Here is a 15095-nt window from a genome sequence, read left to right as displayed (position 1 = left end):
GTAACAAGCCATGGTCAACACAGCCTTAAACATCTGTATTTTAGGTGTGTAAATGTTGTGAAACATAAGAGTATAAGTTTGATTGCCTGTCTCAATAAGAGGACAGGGTTGTTTTTTTCCCTTTGTTTAGCTTTTTATGTTTATTCCTGTGCTTTGCTTTTTTTTACGTTAAGTTTTGTAGTTAGGCTGTTAGCCTAGTTTATGGTTAGCCTGCTTCAGTTTCTGCAGCGCTATCTTTTTCTACACGTTTCCGTTTAATTTTAAATTCATTTTAATTTCCTTTTCATTATATAGAGAAATGCAAGTGTATGACAACTATACTGTGCCAAAATTAAGTTAATTTCTTCACTTATTTGGTAAGAGGAAACAAAAGGGATAGATTAAAGATACTCAAACTCAGCAGAAACAAAAAGCAATAGTAATTAAAATTGATGACACCCATAAACCAACAAAAATAGCAGGACTTAATAGGATTTAACAGGGAAGGAAAATGTAATAGACTAACTTCCATGACTGACCCTTTTTAGAGATGTTTTCCTATTTGCTCGTTTATATTTAGGTTACTGAGAAAAGTGCTCAGAATAAGAAACAGCTTTTTTGCAAAGCAGTCTAATGTTTAAGGTATATCCGTTCTTAAACTTTTTTTTTATTAGTCTAAGCTATATAAATTATTTTAAAATTAAGAACAGGCTCCTTTGGCTTGATATAGGTTCATTCCTTTCTTTGTTCCAGCAAATAATGTGTCTTTAATTTTGGAAAAAAGTGTGTTTAGTGACATATTGTAGCCAATAGCTTTAAGAGAACATTGTCTTTAATGACTGTGAGATTTCAGTGCGACTTTTAGCACTGGCAGAGTCTTGAAGGACCTGAGCCTAAGCACTGAATAGCAATGACCCCCTGTTAGAGATCACCATATATTGAGTGTAATGTTTCGAAGTATGTTCTGCCAATTTGATCTTTTTACTGCATGATGCTTTGTGTTATTTCATATCCCTAGAACTTTAGTATGTGTGTCTCCTATATCCTTGAAGTCCCAGTGGAAAATATTCTCCCTCCCAGAAAATCATCTAGCAGCTTATTTTGATTCTGTCACAATCAGGAGGAAATGCTAGATTTATTTTAGATATGCACTTCAGATAACAATATACAGACTCCCTTGTGCAACAGTCATAAGGAAACCAGCTGACGTAAGAAAATGAAGGCATTCAGAGCAATGTTTAAGCAAACTCTTAGGTAGGTGGAACAGTTTGTAACAGCCTCTTAGAGAAGATGGAAACAGCAGGAAACTATGGAATGGAAAGACAGAAAACTAGCCTCTTCCCTTTGCTTTACCATTGCAATGAGAAGGATACAAGGTAATGGAATGTGTGTATGTCCATGCTTGCACTGTATTAAAACTCAAAATAACATAGTTAAACTGCAGCAGGTTTTGCTTTTATCCAAAGCATCAGGGAAATACATGTTACATTCAAAGCAAAGTTCAACACTGGCAAAAAGATGTAAAACTTTATTGGCCAAAAGGAAAGTGCTGCTTTGTGGACTGTAATAAGAATTCTGAAGCTATTCTGTTTTCTTTTAGCAAGAAGCATGCCAGAAACTGTTTTTGATTTGGGTGTTTTCTGCTGTTCTGTTGTTCGTGTAGGAGTCTCTGCCTAACTATATTTACTTATTTCCGTGATGTTAGCAAAGATGGTTTCAAAGAAACTAGGCAAAAGAAAAATATTAAAATAACAGATTGGAGTTCCACAAAAAACTGCAATGGATATAACAGCACAAGCAGGAAGTGTTAGAGGCCGTGATATAGTTTTCATTCTTGAGGACAGAAAAAGGTAAAGTCAGGTTAATGATGAGAAATGAATGTCAAAATTACATCATTTGAGGTTTGTTTGGTAAACTAAGCAATTTTTATAAATCACATCTTTTTAGAAGAATTATCATAGAGGCTTCAAAGGCAAATGGTGCCTTAATAAGTTCTTGCTCAAGTGTCAGAACTATGTATGGACTGCCTTTGTAAGATGTTGTCTCAGCCCTTGACAGTCTTGTTAGTGATACAAGTTATTTCTTTCACTCCAAAATCAGTACTTCAGATTTTGTGTGTGTGTGTTTAGGGGGTAGAAGGGGTAGTGGTGAAGGGGTTGGTTTTTGTTACTATAAATCCATTTAATTTTTTTACAAGGATGAAGACCTAGAGTTTACATTCAGTGAAAAGAATACTGTAATTTTTCTTGATTCCACACTGTGGATAGCTATATTCTGCAACTTCACAGTTTTGTTACAGAATTTAAGGGTTGCCAGTAATTCATATCTCTATGTTAATTTATTGCTGAGAAACAGATTCTTGCATGACAGAAAGATATGAAGAAATGGGTGTTCATCCAGTCGCAATATATAAATAAACTTCAGAAGAGACAAGAAGATTTGCGTTCATTTCTGGCCCACAGAGTTAAAATTCATGATAGGAAACAGACACTAAAGAGAAACAAGCATTTGCCAGAGTACATGTACTTTTTTTAAACTTGGTATTTTATTGCATTTACTTCACATATAGTACTGATTACTGGTCCTGTGAGGAAATCATAGATTCAGCTCTCTGTAAATATTCGGTGAAAAAGACAAAGTCCATTTGCCAACAGATCACGGAGGCAACGCGTCTGCTAGCGAAAGAGTGATGCAAAGACTGAGTATGTGGGGAAAAAAAAAAGAAAAGAAAAGGAAATTATAATTTCTTTTTAATGAACGGGAGACTTACTGGCATATGGAAACAAATTCGGCGGAAATCAGCTAGAACCTATTATACTCCGAGAATTGAACATCAAATCCATAACTAGAGAACATTTTATTTTAAAAGTTGTGTGGAAGAGGCATTCCAGTAATACAGTGTTATTTGTGAGTCAAGCAGGAGTCATGATGAACAGTATCCATCAATGGCTTTTGCATTTAATATCTATTAGAATGATAAACATAGTATTGTGACATAGGAGTCGTTATATTAGTAATAAGGTGAACTTTAGAGTGCCGCAAAATCAGATGCTTTGGCTATCTTTTGGACAATTTCAGATACAGCCAAACACTTCCCTGGTAGCCTTTCTACAGCTTCAGTTGTTCCCTTGATCGACATGTGATATCAATTACCTCTGGTGGTAACACTCCATGTTGTCTTCACTGCTAAAAGCCCTTCTAAATTCCCTTTCTTCTAAACTAGTGGTTTTCATCCTTTGAAGTAGTCTCTGCAACAGAGATCAAGGCAACTTGCAGGTGAGTCATGAGGTAAGATACGCAGATTTCCAGGCCAGCCCTGGATTCTACCTTTTCCTTGTTTCCCCTGTGTATCACAGGCTGGCAACCCCAGCCCCATAAAGCCTCTCTGCGTTCTCCAGCTCGCGAGAGCTGCTGTTCCTTCTCTAGTGGGCAGAAAGCAAGCTGTGGGAGAAAGCAATCTGTGAGGATGAGAGTAGCATCATCTATTGAGTGAGTTTCCTTCCGTATTGTCCTCTGAATTTGGCACCCCTTACTGCTGGAGAATATCCATCTCCTTACATCATTTTAGCTCCTACCAGCTTTTTGTCCCCACTGCCTTCATACCCACCATATATTCACAGGACAACCAAATCCTCAGGCGGTATCATCCCAGAATCACTCAGTAGCCATCCTTCGCTGTGTTATCCTTCCATGTTACCAGTGTTGTTCCTGTTACCAGCAGGTCTACTGGTCATCAACTGCAGCCTTCTGCAGATCTGCTAACATGGACATTTCCTCATGTCTTTTGAGCTTCACCGACACCCAGGAACCCAAGAGGTAAGGAAAGTGGTATAAGTGGTCCATGAGGCAGAGGAAAGCGAAGCAGCAGCCCTTCTAAGGGAAGTACATTAAGACCAGGAAGCTAAGAACCTAATGTTTTAGTATGTTTACGTACATAGTTGAAAATGGCAGTGAAGTTCCCTACGGAATTAGATTAGCAGATTTTACTTTGGGGGAAAATTATTCCTCACGCATCATAGAAACATCACAGGAAGGACAGCTGTAGAAGATGCAGCAAAAACCTGAAGAAGCAAATGAAGGATTGTGCGTTATGTTTGCATGCTGTGCTACAGATGTCTGTTATAAGGAATTGAGAGTTAAACTTTCAATTTAACGCCATAGGATGATGCAACCAAAAATATGGAATTGGGACATATATTTTAATTTCATGTCTTTTTGAAGGATTAACTATTGCTTTCCATAATCTGCAAAGACCTGTGGGAGTAAAAGTGCAAAGCACAGCATCCAACCCATTAACATGCTAATTAATTTAGGGGGAATGTAAAAGGTATTTCCACTTATTTGCATCTTCATCTTGCATCTTCTCTTACAGAACATGTTAAGCAAGGCATGGCCCTGGCGTGGTTAACAGCCCTGCAGGTAGCACCAACTTTACCAATCATGGAGCAGCCCCCAGGGCTTTGGGCAACCTGGTCTGGTGGGAGGTGTCCCTGCCCATGGCAGGGGGTTGGAATTAGATGGTCTTGAAGGTCCCTTCCAACCCAAAGCATTCAATGGTTCTGTGAATAGCATGGGAGTAGCATAGATCAGGGATGACAGATATTGCAATCCTGATCGTGAAATGTAGCATTTGATAAGCGATTATAAATTCTCAAGGAAGATTTAAACATTAAATGGAAGCTGGAGAGAGGCTTGGGAGTGCTGCGTTCAGTGGGTGTGCTCGGTGGGAGCATGTTTATTCAGATGGCAGGCTGGGGAGCGCTGCGTGCTGTGCCACGCTGTGCAGCCGTTCAGCTCCATGGCTGAAAGCAGTCATGCTGGTTTGGTTAAGCAACTGAGAGCGGGAGTATGTGCCTTGGGTTATGTTTGATTGTTGTAGCTTGTGCTGCGTTCCCATGGGTTGGTTAACGTGCCTGCCGCTGCTGCCTGTAACTGTGCTCTGACTTCAGGGTACTCCGAGTGTTGACACTGTTAGGGCTTTACTGAGCTCTACCAGTATTGTAACAAAAAAATGTTCTACATTAACAAAAACTATCAGAAAAGAACAGCTTGGTTTTTTGGTTCGAGTTTTCTTCACTTCTGTACAGCAACTCAAAATTAGTAGCTTTCATTATTTGGGAGAAAAATTGTTCTGACTAGAAAGATTGTGTTATATTTTGAGAATGAAACTTCACAAAGAACAATATAAATACACAAATACATATAAATAATCTCTTATTCTGTGACTTCAAGTAATTTCATTGTCTTTTCAGTCTTTATGCTAGTGTGCTCCTTCATCATCATTGCTTATATCTCAGAGAACCGAGTCCAGAATATTTTGAATTATAGAAAATTATAAGTAACTGGCAAAACAAACAACAAAAAACCTAAGGAATGCATGTGCTTGGAACTAACAGATGCTTTTTCAAAGGGTAAGATGTTAAGTAAAAAAGGAGCTTCCATACTTCCATGTTATGGGTCACGAAAGAAATGAACTCAGCAAAAAAATGGCATGTTCAGTAGAGTATATGATATGACTCTAAAAGTATGTCACTATAGAACCTGTAAGAATATCAGTGGCTATGTGTAAAGAACTAACTTTTTAGAACTTGTTACAAGATAAAGAGGATTTTAATACTTAGTGTCAAATAAAGTTTCCAAAAATAGAAAACACATAGATATATAAATTGCATTTTCTAACTTTTGAAAAGACATTAAAAGAAGAAAAATGTTGAATGGAATGGAAGTTGATACTGTGTTGGAAATTGCTGGGTAGTATGTCTTTCCTTTTCATGAAAATCTGAAAAATTCATAGCACTTACTACCTGAAAATAAAACTATGTGAGCAGTAAAAGCCGACTGTAAAAGAAACCACACCACTTCCAGATAAATTTAATGAGCTACTCCCACTCTTCAAAGGCTTTTTGATATAAAAGGTTCCAGCAGAAGAGCATATGTGGAATAACAAAGCTCAGTGAAAGGCAACCAACTCAAAAAGGTGAGTTGTTATTGCATCCATTGTATAGCAGAATGCTAACAACTTCAACACGAGTTTACTACAAGACAAAGTGCAAGAAAATGTTTTAGCTGTTATATAAGGGCACAGTATATCACTGCGTAGCTCTTTGCAAAATTAGTTTAAAAAATGTAGAGTACAATTATTGTAAAATGATCAATAGTTTGCTGCAAAAATAGATATGCTGGCTTTTTTCATATTTAGGTCTGACAGTAAGCATAAAAGTAAAAGACAGTACTTTTTAAGGTTCTTTACCTCTGTTTGCAAGAAATATAAGAAAATTCTAAAAGAACTGCATCAGTGAAGAACATTTTTTTTCTTTACTGTACTATAAATTAAATGCACAGTAGATTTCAAAAGGAAATGTATAAAATAAGGGCTAATGCTTCTTTGGGTTAAACAAAATGGGTACGTTCATATCAAACCAAGTTACTTTTAACATATCACATAGGGGAAGAACTTTCTCTTAGAACATTAAATGAATTCGGTAAGCATTTAAGCACATGTATTCAATGTCACTTAAGATTGTTTTCGTCCTTCTCACAGGTGACAGACAGGAATCCCAAATCTAAAAAAGAAATGTGATCAGGATTCAGCTTTTTGAGGTTCTCAGAAAAGGAGAGATGCTCTTGTAAGCCACGTTGGATTGAAGATGACCTAGACCGAGATTCCCAAATTCTATTACACATGTGCTGTAGCAAAGTGTTGCCTAAATAATTCCTGAGTAGTCAACACATTGTCCTGGCCAATATTGAAAGCTGTTGCTGCAGCAACTTCTGCTACCACTACCAGCAATGGCTACAGCAATAGTGAGCAAGATGCATGTAAAAGCCACTGATCTGGATGTTTTTACTTCAAATACTGACTGAGGTAATGTGATTTTTGTTTTCTTGAAGAAGAACAGGAGAGCACTAAGGAGCATGATGGATATACACAGGTAAATGGAAACAATATAAATTAGGTGGTGGGCAAAGATAAAAAAAATGTTTGGATAAAAATAGAACAGGAGATCATAGCCCAAACACAAAAACCTATTTATGTTACTGCATTTGGTATTTTCTTTTACCTGTTCTAACAAGAACTGCAATAATTAAATGCTGAGCAGGAAAAAAACACACCATAGAAACAAATGACTAAAGACAGTTTTGTGTTATCACAGGGAGAAATGCGTAAGACAGAAATACCAAAATATTAAAGGACCCAAAGGTTTAACAAAATCTTTTAAATGCATTTCTGATCTTCTTTGCTTAATATGAACTTCCAATGAAAATTGAAAAGTGCGTGAAGCAGCTAGCATGACTGTTTTTAAACACAGCTAGTCTGATCTTCTGAGCTGTTGAATTACACAACTCTCAGAAATATATAGGAACTGCTGGTGCTGAGTTCTGTTACAAGTTATGCCACTTGAGAAACTGTTGCATAACTGATCTGAAACAAGTAATTGCTAGGGATTTGTAAATTCAGATAATGCTAAAGTTTAAGTAGGTGGCTGAGTCTTGCGTACATTATTCAAGTACACATCAGATTTTTGTAATCACTTCCTCAAAGACTTTTGAAGAATTTATTCTCAAAAGTCTTAGAATTGTCTACTGACACAGGTGATCTGAAACAATACATTTGAGCAAATGGAAATTTTAGTAAACAGGTTGCTGGAAAAACAAACAGCTTCAGTCAGCTAGAAAAGATTATTCACAACTATAATATTCTTGTATAAACTTCCTTTTTTAGATAAACCGTTCCGTAATTTTCAGAAGCACACAGTTAGCACATTCCCTGGGCTGTGGGCTATAAGATTGTAATTCAAATTTTAAGGCATCAGGTACCAAAACAAAAATGTCATGGTCTAGTGATTCAAAGCACTGACCCAGTATAAACTCAAGCTGCCAACACAAAATTGCTCAAAGGGGTTGTTCAGTAATTTGTGGGATAGGTAACTTCAAACTGTCTGACTTTCTGTGGTTCTGCTGTTGTGTGTTTGATTGGACCTTTCATAGTTAGCCCAAATTTTTTTAATAGTTCCTTGTTTTTGTCTTACCCACTTCCTATGCTCAGACGTATTGTTCTTTGACATCTTCTATCCTCATTCCTTGTCCACTTGGATGTTCACCACACATTCACTCAACTTTTTTTTTGTTATCTTTGCCTCGGATCTTGACTTATCCAAATATTCAGAAACTTGTGGCCACCTCTTCCTTTTCACTTTGGCTTCAGCATAAGCTCTGTGGGTGCAGTGGCCACAACTTAATGACAGGCTCTGTCTCAGTGGCTCCAGGTGGAGGCTGTACCATCTGCCTCTCTACGGTCTGCCCTGATACTTTCCTCTTCTCGGATTACCACAAGAACCACACAACTCAGTTTTGAGAAGGGAAATGCAAATGCACATCCTGACATAGTCATCGATTCCAGTCACAACTGGTGGTAAAACAAAGCTATGCATGAAAGGTTGCCCTTTCCATTTCCCCCCCATAATTGCTAATCATGTATCAAACTAGAGACTGTATCAGAGGTGACTGAATTTTAGCTCAGGAGAGCAAAATACCATCTTTTTAGACATTTCCCAGAATGAAAGCTTAGTGGGCTTTTCTGTTGGCTCCATCAGTCATCACTTCTCTCCATGGCTTCGACAAGTCCACGTGCCCTACATAGGATCGACTCTGTCACCTTCTTGCCATCCCTTGAATGAGTAGATGTGACTTTCTGCCATCAGCAAGCAGCCTTGATACCCACTCTGGATACATCATGGATTTCTCCTGGCTGGAAGGCTGGAGAAACACACTATTAACAGGGACTTTCGAGGGGCAAGAAGAGTCTTGTTAGGTAAAGATTAATCACCACTTCCATTTTTTTGCCCAAAGAGTCTTGAGTGAACTGCTAGGAACAAAACTACATGCCTTAGTCAAAAAGATAATCCCTTTTGGAAAGAAGCTGATGTTGTTGGATGATCCAGCAATAGGAAGACTCTTCTTAATTGTCGTGGAACTGTGGCCTGAAATTCATTCAGAGCTAAGGCAGTATGAGTGTGTTGATAACCATCATGGTGTACTACCACAATCCTACTCAAAGATTTATTGGTTATTTGGCAAATGTTAACGAATCATGATGAAATTTTAAAATGCTGTAGAAAATACAATTTACTTTCTTACAAATGTAAACGTTTGATATTACAATATGCATTGTTTTATACCTTATCACAACTATATATGATGTGAAATGTATAGCGTCATGCACATCAACTTAGTTACATAAGTATTTTAGATCAAAATCGCAAGTTACACCTTTTTTCCTGTGTGGTTTGCAGAAAACTGACAGCCGTGGTCACTTATTTAGGTAGGTGGTTGTATCTGAGCATGTGGATAAGAGTCCACTCAGAGTGGATAAGTGTACATGGTTTCACAAATAGGCAAGTTTTATGCCCTTTAATTCTGGTGCCTGAAAAGCTGCAGAGAAACAGAAGTTTTTATTAAACAGCAAGCAAACTTAAATAGAAACAGCAAATCATTTGCAATCAAAGTATTTATAGATCATACATACGGCTGTCTTAATGCTAAAGTAATTACAGGCTGCACTTTAGACTTGAGTAAAAAGAATGGGAATGAGGGCAAGGAAAAATCTGTGCATAAAGTAATTATACACAAAGTAATATTACACTAAATATTTTGCTTACTAAAAACAAATACTGAAACCACTAGTGATGCTGGTGTAAGTAGACAATTGTAATGAAAATCTGTAGGGTATTTCTATTCATGTTATGGTCTTCAGCTGGGAGAAAAACTGATGAATTTAAAGAGGAATTTTGTGTATATCATCTCAAAGGGATTATTAATTTAACATGTCACACTGTAAATGTAAAGTATTTCACAAAAACTGATAGGATGTGACTGGGGCAGGTGGCATCCAGCAAAGAAATCCCACTCTTATCAAAATGTTATGGTGCTTAAATTCAATTCATGCTTAAATTTAACTCTGTTTGTTTTAGCAGGAATCACAATGAATGGTCTAGTCTCACTTCTTCACCTCTGAAATCCATGGAGGCAGCTGTCTGTACACTCCTAAGAACTTTGTCATACCTTCCTGCGTGGCGAGGAATACAACCACTCAACATACACACATACCTATTACGGATAAAATCAATATAAACAATAAGCCAGTAACATGCTGGGCTACGTCCACATTCTCACAGGTAGCGTAGGATAGGATGAGAATTAAATGAAAAGCAACTTGGACAAAATAATTTCAAAGGTGTGTAAAGAAAATGCTTGGAGGAACTTCAGCCTCACCTCCTATATTTATTCCAGCGTGACACATAGACTGAGCATGTCTGACCATGCACATTCAAAGATCAACAACTGCCAAAAAGAAACTCCCTCTGTCTTTCTGTAACCTATATAGAATTGGCTGTCTTCAAGCTAGATCGCTATCTAAAGCTTGGCTCAAGATAAATGAGTACAAAAAAACACACTTCCCATGCTGAGAACAGCCTATTTACTAAACAGCTGGAGCTAATGAGAAGTGAGTACACTCATGTCTGTGACTTGTTCTATTTCTACTGCATATATTAGTGGTTTTCTACCAATGCAAAAAGCTTGGAACAGATGCACTCGTGCTATTTCTTCTAGTCCTCCTGATACTCACTGTAGCTACCCTGGTTCACTAAACCTACTTCATTGTACCGGGTCCTATGTACATATTTGAGAATTAGAAAAAAAAACAATTCTAATCAGCAAGTCCAACCCTGAAGCACTAGGCAGAGCCCCGTGAGTGCTACCTTCTTGTTCTGCAAGAAACACTCTTTCTTATCTTGCCCAAGTAGAAGAAAACCTAGGCTGCAGCTCAGGGGCACATGGAGCTGCAGTAAAACGGGGCTGGAATAGATAACGTACTGTCCACGCTAGGCAGATGCCATTATTTTCTGTAATCCCTGTGCAGCACTTAGATATAGTTTAGCAGGTTCCTTAGAAACTGACAGAGTAAAATTATGCTAAATAAGCTATATTTACTATAAATTCTTCTGATCCTTCCCTTGAGGCGTAATTGAACATTACGACTGCCTCCTCAAAAGCAGCTGCTCAGTTTCCAACCTTTTCACTACTTCAAAAAAGCATTCTGTGAAGGAAAACCTTTACATTATTACTATTCAATTGAAATTATGCTCTTCGGATATCAATTTGTCTACCAAGTGGGATGCAGGGCTGCTACTACCCCCTCCTTTTGTGACTTTGCTGTGGGAGCAATCCAAGGAGCTGAGGGGAGGGCTTCTGCGTTTCACACACCAGAATGAAAATCACTAATTGGGAAGCTGCATCTTGTGACACATTTCCTTAAGCCTGTCAAAAACCTACGGCCGCAATATTTGTTTAATTTTGCTTCTGGCGGAAAGCGAAAGTGTCTTGAACTGTAAATATTTTTCATGCCCAGACCCCAAATAAGACGAATTTCAAGCTCTGGTGGTGGAAGCAGCTGCTAAGTCGCACCGTGCGACATTTTATTTGGTGGTGGTGGTTGTTTTCACCAAAATGACAAATGTTTTGGAAAAGGATTGTGTAGCATGTATGGAACGGGGTGCCTCGTTACATGACCCTACAAGAAGGCGAGGCGGGGCTGGCTGAAGGGGGACTGGACACGGGGATGCTCAGGAGCCCCCCAAAAATGGGGGAAACGGGAAAAGGGGGCCGTGCCGACCCCGACCCCCAGCGCCTCCCCTCAAGGGCCTTGAGGGGAGGGGGCCGGGGGAGGCCGCGGCCCTTACGCCCCGCCCCTTCCCTCGCGGCGCGCGCCAGCGCCCCCGCGCGGCGCCGCGGCTTTTCCTCCCTGTTGCCACCCGCAGTGACGTACACCGCGGCCCCGCCGGCCGCCCCTTCCCATTGGCCGGCGGCCCTCGCAGCGAGCCCCGCACCCGACGCGTGATTGGCGGCTGGGCGCGGGGACAGGGCTCCGGTGGCGGCGGTGGGGGGGGGGGGCGCAGCCCGGTCCGGCGGCGGCGCTGTGGCGGCGGCCGGGGCCCGCCATTGTCTGGGCACCGGGGGCGGCGGGGGGCAGTGGGGCCGGGGAGGCGAGGGGAAGGGAGGGCGGGGCGTGCGTGCGTGCGTGAGGGGAGCGGGGGGGGGTGCGCGGGCACGCGCGGGCGGGTGCGCGCGCGGGGGCGGGGCGTGAGGGGGGCATTTTGTTATTAACCTCGCGCCGGGCCTTTGTGGCGGTGGGGGGAGGCGGCGGGGCTGAGGCGGCGTGAGGGGAGCGGCGGTCGGGCACTGAGGGCAGCGCGAGCCGCCAGGCTCGGCCGGGCTCTCTGCTGCCGCCCGGCCTTCAGTTGGGGCGGGGAGGCGCTTTTGTGCGTGCGGCGCGGCCCCGCCGCTGCCCTTCCCTCCTCAGCCTCCTCCGCCTGGGTTTCCGCTCGGCCCCGGCATGAACTAGGGGCCGGGCCCGGGGGCTGCGGGTGTCGGGGCTGCGGGAGGGCGCTGAGGGGGCCGCGGGGCCCGGGCCGGGGCCGGGGCCGGGTCGCGGGGTGAGGCGCGGCGCGGCGTTGGGGCCGGCCCTCTCGGCTGCCGCCTTCGCGTCGCCTGAGGAGAGACGGGCGGAAAATGGCAAAGTCCGGAGGAGGAGGAGGTGGCGGAGGAGGAGGCAGCGGGGGACTGACTTGGGTGGTAAGTTGGGGGGGGGGGAGTGAGTTGTTGAGGTGATTTTTTTTGTTGTCTGGGTTTTGTTTCTTTTTTGCGTCCCTTGTGTGTGTGGGCCGGTTTTTAAACGAGGAAGCAAGCGAGGGCCTGCGTGAAGGGGCAGCCCGCACAGCCGCTCTGTGGGGGTCCGGGCTGAGGGAAGGTGCCCGGGTTGGCCCCTGGGTCACAGGAGGGGGCTGACAGCCCCGGGGGGGTTCCTCGGGGTGCCGGGGCTGCAGGGGGGAGATCGGTCTGTGGGCAGGGAGGGAGGAAGGAGACCCCTGCCTCGGAGGGGATCGCTCGGTAGCGGCGTTGTGAAGCGGTCCCTCTCTCAAGCGAGCTGTCTGTCGCCCTGTACAAGTCGCAGTTGCTGCTTCTCGGTCCTGCAGCACCATGAAGCCTTTGTGGGCTACCGAAGGGGTCGGGCTTTGATCCCAGCCTCTTTCACAAGTCAAAGATGAAGCCCCAAAGTTCTGGGGGTGGGTAATGAGGCGTTCAGAAGGCTGGAGCTGTGTGCGCTAAGTTGTACCTTGGAGTTAAACTTCATTGTCTTCCACAAGGTACCACGTTATAACAGGGCTGAGAAGGTGGGGGTCTGTTTGTTTTCTTTTTTTTGTTTCTTTAACTGCTTTTCATGGATCAAACAGCAGTAATAAGACTTGAGAGGGTGCAGGTGATAAGTGCCTCTAGGACTAGTGAATCACTCTGAAAAGTTCTGAAGTCTTTTGAGGGTATTGGCCTTGGCGTACAGCACTGAGGGACGCTGTGCGGGTCTGTGGTGGTAGTGGGAAGGAGGAGCAAAGATGCCCTGAAGGGGTCTGGTTCATCCAATCAGTAACTTCCCTGCCTCTTGCTTTCTGGATGTGGAGTTCAAAATGGGGTAACTTATTTAATGGTGAAGTAAAAAAAGATGGTGCATCTTGATGGATGGTGAGGTAGCTGTGTCTTTAATCAGATGCATGTGCTTTATGGAGTTAGGAACTTTAAGAAGTCTTGTTTAAAAGAGTAATGAACAAACTTGTTCTTCTGTTGTGTCTTTCTGCATCTTTGAGCTCTTGGGGAAAAAAACACAAATGCATTACTGAGGTGAACAAATCCTATGTATTCTGATGGTGGGTGACTTCTGTGGCTCTAATTATTGCATTTTATGTTGTTAATTCTCTTTCATTTTAAGAAGCTTGCAGCATGAAAAGGTATATAAAAATGAGTACGTTTCTGGGTGTGTCACTTGAAATTAGACAGTTTAGATATGGGAACAGCCTAAGTAAAGAAGCTAAAATTGTTCTACTTTCCTTTCTGCAATACTGTGTGATCTTTATCATCTGGTCTTTGGTTAGCCCTTCAGAATTAAGGCTTCTACAGTATAGGTTGGACGAGTAATTGAAAGTTTTACACCTCATATAGAAAACTGCAGAATGAAGTGTGGAAATCACTGAGTAGGCATTTTTAATGAACGTTCTTGAGTCTAATGGGGATGAAAGTATGGTGAGTCAACGGTTTTCTACAATTGGAAGTAATTGGACTCTTCCTTCTCTAAAAGCAGTAAAGAATAAAGTGTTTTTGTCCTATCACAGTGGTTGTGGAGAAATAATTAGATCTTAGTTAAGACCCTGTGTTGACTCTGTTCAGAAAGCCATAAGGCTTTGTTTCTTTCTCTTATGTGCATCTTAAATGCTGAAGGTAGGACCCCTGAGGCAGTTCCTAACGCTAAACCCGTTTTCTGTCAACTATAGAATAGTGGCATACAGAAGAGCAATACTGGGGCAGTGATTAGCAGTCGGTTTAGTGTGTTAGGTGGAAAAAATGGTGCAGATGTTGGTTTATGTGTAGGTACGATATGCTGGCCTTGAGGTTGAGATGTACAGAGTTGTGGACAATTACGGACAGTTTCAGTCTTCTGGTTTCAGTCTGCTTGGCCTACGTCTGCTGGATATGTAGGTACTTGCTATTTGATTTTAAGCTCTTTTGAAACTACCTTGAGGGTTTTTTTTAGGCTTTATATTACTGTGGTGAAACAATCAGGATGCTTATTTTCTGAATAATGTATTTCTATTGTTAGTGGTTTCTTTTTAAGACCATAGGAGTTAAACAATTGAAGAGGAACAGAAATAAGTCTAAGCTCTGAAGAGGGGGGAACATGTTTAAAAATTAATCTGGTGGTAGTTTGTATTTCAAATTAGCAAATCGTAGATGTGTAACCTGGTTCTCACATCTTACTAAGAGTTGTCTATGTAATTTTGGCTTTGATTGTGGTTTAAACAGTGTTCTTGTTCTTAGGTTCAACTACGTAGGAAAGAATTGTACAGTTTTGAAAGAGTTAAGGTATTCTTTAAGGTACAGAACTTACCTTGGAGTGAATTTCCTACTGGAATGTCCTACAAGTATCAGGTGATACCTACTTTCTCTTTTAGAGGCAAGATGAATTATGTGGCTGTGGAAACAAACAGCTAGTCATTCATTTTTAGCTACCT

The 15095-nt window shown here is 41.6% G+C and overlaps 1 protein-coding gene across 1 annotated transcript in view; it reads left to right on the top strand.

Annotated features, from left to right (window-relative positions):
• The first annotated feature begins 12130 nt into the window (after nucleotides 1–12130).
• The window catches only part of TOP2B (DNA topoisomerase II beta), a 64539-nt gene continuing 61574 nt past the window's right edge, over nucleotides 12131–15095 (top strand). Inside the window, exon 1 of the mRNA XM_040550264.1 lies at nucleotides 12131–12612. Coding sequence (XP_040406198.1) covers nucleotides 12550–12612 — 63 coding nt within the window. The 5' untranslated portion in view covers nucleotides 12131–12549. The remainder of the gene's footprint in view (nucleotides 12613–15095) is intronic.

This window comes from Cygnus olor, chromosome 2, assembly GCF_009769625.2.
Source record: "Cygnus olor isolate bCygOlo1 chromosome 2, bCygOlo1.pri.v2, whole genome shotgun sequence".
Classification (NCBI taxonomy): domain Eukaryota; kingdom Metazoa; phylum Chordata; class Aves; order Anseriformes; family Anatidae; genus Cygnus; species Cygnus olor.
This window is presented reverse-complemented; position numbering and strand designations above follow the sequence as displayed.